Source organism: Homarus americanus, unplaced genomic scaffold, assembly GCF_018991925.1.
Source record: "Homarus americanus isolate GMGI-L3 unplaced genomic scaffold, GMGI_Hamer_2.0 scaffold14467, whole genome shotgun sequence".
NCBI classification, from domain to species: domain Eukaryota; kingdom Metazoa; phylum Arthropoda; class Malacostraca; order Decapoda; family Nephropidae; genus Homarus; species Homarus americanus.
Genome location: NW_024733734.1, coordinates 5476517 through 5482595, shown reverse-complemented (window position 1 = coordinate 5482595; position 6079 = coordinate 5476517). Strand labels below are relative to the sequence as shown.

At 39.3% G+C, this 6079-nt stretch overlaps 1 protein-coding gene across 3 annotated transcripts in view; it reads right to left on the bottom strand.

Moving 5' to 3' along the window:
• LOC121869949 (collagen alpha-1(I) chain-like) overlaps positions 1-6079 on the bottom strand; it is a 21443-nt gene that overhangs the window by 8153 nt on the left and 7211 nt on the right. The window contains exon 1 of one of the 3 annotated variants that reach the window (XM_042371545.1): positions 1363-1459. The exons of the other annotated variants lie outside the window; for them this stretch is intronic. Coding sequence (XP_042227479.1) covers positions 1363-1431 — 69 coding nt within the window. The 5' untranslated portion in view covers positions 1432-1459. Of the gene's footprint in view, positions 1-1362; positions 1460-6079 lie in introns of those variants that run through there. 3 annotated transcript variants of the gene reach the window in all.

Sequence of the window (6079 nt, the reverse complement as noted above, 5' to 3'; positions counted from 1 at the left end):
ACCCAAATTAATTTTAGTAATATATAGAAAAGAGTGGATGTAAGAGGTAAATGAAGAATACGTTACCAATGGACAAATCGGGTATTATTGCTATAACCTATACATGAAATTAGTGTATTGAAAATATTAATGCTTTCTATCACTCTTTCATAGCAAGCCGCCGTTCTCTACATAAAGACTAATTCGTTGTCAAATGGTTGGATTATCCACGAATAGTGATCAAATCCTGTAACGTTCCTCCAGCTCAGATTTATATGAAAAACAAAATCATATATACATCCCACAACCCATGATCATATTATATAATCCTCACGAAATAAAGAAACGTGTGTTTGATATCTACAGCTTTTAAAATGTACAAAAATTACCCATACCCATCGGGGCTCTCTCCTGACTCCCGCACGATTTTGATCTTCAAGACAGTTCTTTTATAGACAGACAGACAGACAGACACACAACAGATAGATAGATAGATAGATGGTTAGATAGATAGATAGATAGATAGATAGATAGATAGATAGATAGAAATCTACAGTGGAAACCACCTATTAGCCCTGTTAGCTTAACAAGATGAGCAAGATTTATATAATTTGGCTAATTTGGTATTGTTCAACGAGTTACTAAATGTTCTTGAAGTACTGAAGATTCAATTCACAAAAAAAAGAAAGGTAAACTTTACATTTCCGTTGTGTTAGTCAAAGGACTCTTCTACAGATGAATCTTAGCACCGCCTCCATTATTAACACAACAAATAGTTTAACTCTCCTTCTCAGTGTATTCTTCTCAACTTTTGGAGCTTCTAAACTTGGAAAACTTATCATTCGTTAATAACACCACATTCGAAGGTTTCCTACCTCTATCTGGTGTCTGCTGAAAGTGTCCACGCTTCTGTCCTTGTCATATAAAGTCCCTCGGGAGCCTCTTTCTCAATTTGAAGTTAATATTTATTTTCATTGGACCTTTTAAATTGTTAAATGCTGTTTTTGCTTTCCCTATTATCGTGTTGATTGCTTCCGTACATCTACCATCACAGCCATTACTACATGCTAATTTAACCAACTTCTGTGAAATATTAGCCTATTATTAGACACACAGATCGACAGGAGCTAAGTATATTTTCAGGTGAACACCTAGATATTCAATATCACATTTCCAGATATCTTCAATAGTGATGGAGAAGACAACACGGAGTATTCTGATGACAATGAAAAGTACCTCGATAACAGTTTGATGAGGATAATGAATTTACGTCGAATTTATGTAAATCGTGTATGTGATCCATACTTAGGACCGTAGACCTGACATACACCAGAGAAATGTTGCGTTGCTGTTGTTTTACTACCAAAGACTTCACTCACTAACCTGAACTGATGTGGAGAAAACTGCCACCAGCAGAACTATTACCAGCGTTCTCAGTATTAACGCCATCATCGTGGGTTTACAGCCAACTGTGTCTCTACTCCGTCACTGTACCTTTTAAGGACAGACGTGAACGAATAGCACATGCGCAGATTCGATAGAAAAAATATATACAGGTGTGCAGCAAACGGTACAGGGTAAATGAACTTTTTGTATGTTGAGAGGCAAAATTCACTGGCACTATAATTCTATTATAGCCTACTAGTAATTGAGTCAACGACCGTAACGGTTATTGACTCAAGGTGTTGCTGCGGAAGGAAAATACAGACAAAATCTGTGTTTGTATATAATTGTGTATTTAAGATATATACTCCAGTGTATTCTGTTCTTAGTAAACTGGGAATCTATTGACTTTGCCTTGATAATAAGAGGTATAAATTGGGCGTTAATTATGGGTGTTTAAATTATTCTTTCCTTAACGGGAAAATGTCACCAGAATGTAGTACTATAACAGTTTCTTAGAGCATTTAACCACATGATCCATATACATAAAGGAGAAGATGTAAGTCAACAATTACTGATAAAATTAACAACAAAGCAATAAATAAAATATAGCAACAAAGAAACAAGAATACCTTTTATATTAATAATAAACTTGTAAAAGCCATGCTTAATTAATTTGTTCCATAGTTTACCTCCTATTGCAACATTCGCCTTTTATCTCATTTTTCACTTTATGCCTCTTATATAACATTCAGTTGTCACGTAAAACTCTGGTTATCCCTGTTGTATTATACAAGTCGCATAAGTCTTGTTGTATAAATGATCTTGTTATATAGCCTATTGTACAATAAACTAGTTATATATTATCTTGTTGTGTAATATTTTTATATACCAGGTTGTATAATGATCTTTTCATAACTCCTGGTGTATAACGAACTTGTTATATACTGTATTTTATTGTAAAAATAATTTGCTATGCCTCCTATTGCATATGGAACTTGTTATGTTTTCTGTTGTATCATACACTTTTGATATCTTCGGTGTTTTGTCAAGTAATTGTAATATTTCCCTCCTCCTACAGTATATAATTCAAATATTGTGCTTGTTGTTTTACATGATGCACTTCTTATCAAGTTCATCATGTCATGCACGTACCATACGTCACACACTTCTTCCACTTATATCAGAATAATTTATTTTTTTCCTTTAATATCATTTCCTTTAATATTATTAGTCATCGAAAACTACCTGAGACGTCGCAACAGTTGCGCGTGATAACTGGACAATGCCCAGTGCTAAAAGGACCAGTGGACATCAGCATCAAGCTAGGAGGGGAAGAAGATACCCTACAGGTTTCTGCAGCGGATATCGAAGACCCTTGCATCCTAGGTCTGGACTACCTCTTACCTCGCAAGTATCAACTGGACATTGGCTCGATGCAGTTGACAATAAGAGGAAAGCGGGTACCGCTGAAAACTGTGAAGTATACAGGTGCTACGGTTACAGCTACGCGGACAGTAGTTATTCCCACAAAATTAGAAGTGCGGTTTCCACGCAAGGTGAACGGTGCTTTGCATACCCGTCCGGGAATAGTGATGCCTGATTGTCAGCAGAGTTACAAGAAAAGGGCAGTTCCTAAGAAGTGTAGTCGCACTACAGTGGAGGAGGTTCCAGCCGTTGTTGAGGGAAGGCCTTAAGACACTGAAGCTGGAAGACCAAGACCTGCGATCAGTGGTCGAGTGGATGAACCAGAGCTCAGTGCAGCAAGTCAAATAACTAAAAACTACTGGACGCAGTGGGATGCTCTTCAGCTGCTGTAGAGCCAGTGGGTGACTACCGATAGCCTCAACAGGTACTGGCAGACAGTTCTTCCCTAGAAGATGAAGTCATAGATCCTGATGCAGATGTACAACAATCTAACCAGTGGACATCTGTGAGTGAAGAAGACCCTGAGTCGCCTGCGGCAAAGGTTTTACTGGGTTGGCATGCGTAAGGATGTGGAAGAATGGTGCCGGTCATGCGATGTCTGCTGCGCCGAGAAGGGATCAAAGCTACACACGCGTGCCCCACTGGAGCTGCACCATGCAGGTGCACCAATGGAGAGGATCGCAGTGGATATTGCGGAACCTCTGCCACCCTCTGCAGATGGTAATAGGTACATCTGTGTGGCCATGGATTACTTCACTAATTGGTCAGAAGCTTATACCATCCCAAATAAGGAAGCCACGACTGTTGCCAGGGTGCTGGTGGAACCAGTTCTTCTGCCGGTTTGGTGTGCCCCACGAGTTGCACTTGGACCAGGGCAGAAACTTTAAGTCAGCTGTGTTCAGCAAATGCTGTAAACTGTTGGGCATAAGGAAGACTAGGACCACTCCACTTCGGCCACAGTCAGACGGATTGGTTGAAAAGTTTAATTGGATCTTGGGACCAGAAGCTGCCTGCTCTGTTGGTGACATATCGGTTGGCTGCCCACGATTCAACTGGATACACACCGACAAAACTGATGCTGGGTCTCGAACTGCGGCTGCCAGTGGATCTGCTGACAGGAAGACCATCTGATGAAGAACTTCCTGAAGACACCACCAGTTACTTCAAAAGCTTCCAAGAAAGGTTGACAAAGATCCACCATCATGCTCAAAAAGCTCTGGAGTTCTCGGGTGAAGTGATGAAGTGCAACCATGATATCAAAGCAAGCAAGGTCTGTTACAAGGATAGTGATAAGGTCTGGCTGCATAACCCTCTGCGGAAGAAGCGTCGGTCACCTACAGAATGGATATAGAATCCCGAGAAAGAATTCAGATGAGAATGACAAGACTAATCCTGGGCATTAGGAACCTTCTGTACAGAGACAGGTTAAAGCATCCTAATCTGCACACCCTCGAGAGACGTGGAGTGACGGGCGATAAGACCGAGGTGTATAAATGGAAGTCAGGGCTGAACAAAGGGGACATTACAAAGGTACTCAAACTATCCAACTAGGAGTGAACTCGTAACAATGGTCTTAAATTACACAAATTTAGATTTAGGCGCGAAATAGGTAAACATTGGTTTGGAAAAAGAGTAGAGGATGAGTGGAACAAGTTACCAAATATCATCATTAACTCGAATACGCTGGATAGCTTCAAACATAGGTTGGACGGATATATGAGCAATAGGGATTGGGTGTAAATAGTACTGCCCAGTATGGGCCAATAGGCTTGCTGCAGTTTCTTTCATTCTTATGTTTGTGTTATGTTTTTTATGTTCACTATGTTTTATAAGGAATAAATTAGTTAAGTCATGCTTGATGCTTCACCCTTCCTCCCACTCTCGATTTGGTTAATGAAAAACCCAACCCAATGCCTAGCTTACTCTGCCCGCTACCTAACGAGCTACATACTGTCCCGGGGGGTGGGGGGGTGGGTCTGGTGGCAGCGACCTTAAAATTAAGATTAGAGTTAAGTTAAACCCTTAGAATTAGTGACCCCACAATCGGGCAGTATACTGGGACTTGGTCACAATTTTCGTAATGCCATATGGCAGCAGGGTCTGCCACTAGACAGCACATCATGCTTCCAATATCCTCCCAGGCGGTAGTACCTCCCTGTTTGGAAGCTGCTTACTACTAGGTAGTAGGCAGCTACCAAACAGGTAGGTACTACTGCCTGGGAAGAAAATGGAAGCATTATGTATTGTCTCATGGTAGACCCTGCTGCCACATGGCATCACAAAATTGTGACCAAGTCCCAGGTTGCTGAGCTGACTTTCTGCCTCATCTACACACAATTGCATGTCTCAATTGTTTCTCTTACTATTGACAGCGCAACATACATGCAATAAATATTTTTTCACTATTGATCTTTTTTTTTCATTTTTGTATTTCTTTATGGTTCTTTATTAGTAGTAGTAGTAATAATAGTAGTAGTATTAATATAGTGTTGTTATTAATATTATCATTAATATTTATTTTTAGTGTTCTGACTGACTGACCTTCGTGTATTCTTGTTTCCCATGTGTTTATCAGTATATATATATATATATATATATATATATATATATATATATATATATATATATATATATATATATATATATATATATATATATATATATCAACAACTACAAAATGATAATTTTTTTAAGCTATGCTAAAAGCTATAAATACCCACCACTCTCTCCCTCGTTAAGCATTACAACATGCAGGTGAAGTCACAAAAACACTCCACAGAGAAGAGGTAAGGCGACGAGGCAGGTTACACGGTACATGGGTACCCTGCCTGGTGTCTTCTCACTCCGCTACAATTCAACTACACTACAGCACTACCTAAAGTCCTAAACACACACACACACACACACACACACAAAGAAGTATGTGTGTTTGTGTGTCCGCACGAGAATCTCGGAACCTACTTTACCGATCTGTAGTGATGATGGATGGTGTTATATGTAGTGATGATGATGGATGGTGTTATATGTAGTGATGATGATGGATGGTGTTATATGTAGTGATGATGATGGATGGTGTTATATGCAGTGATGATGATGGATGGTGTTATATGTAGTGATGATGGATGATATTATATGTAGTGATGATGGGTGGTGGTATATGTAGTGATGATGGATGGTGTTATATGTAGTGATGATGGATGGTGTTATATGTAGTGATGATGGATGATGTTATATATAGAATATGAAAAGTATCCCTCTGTTGTCATTGGCAACATGAATAAGAAATGTG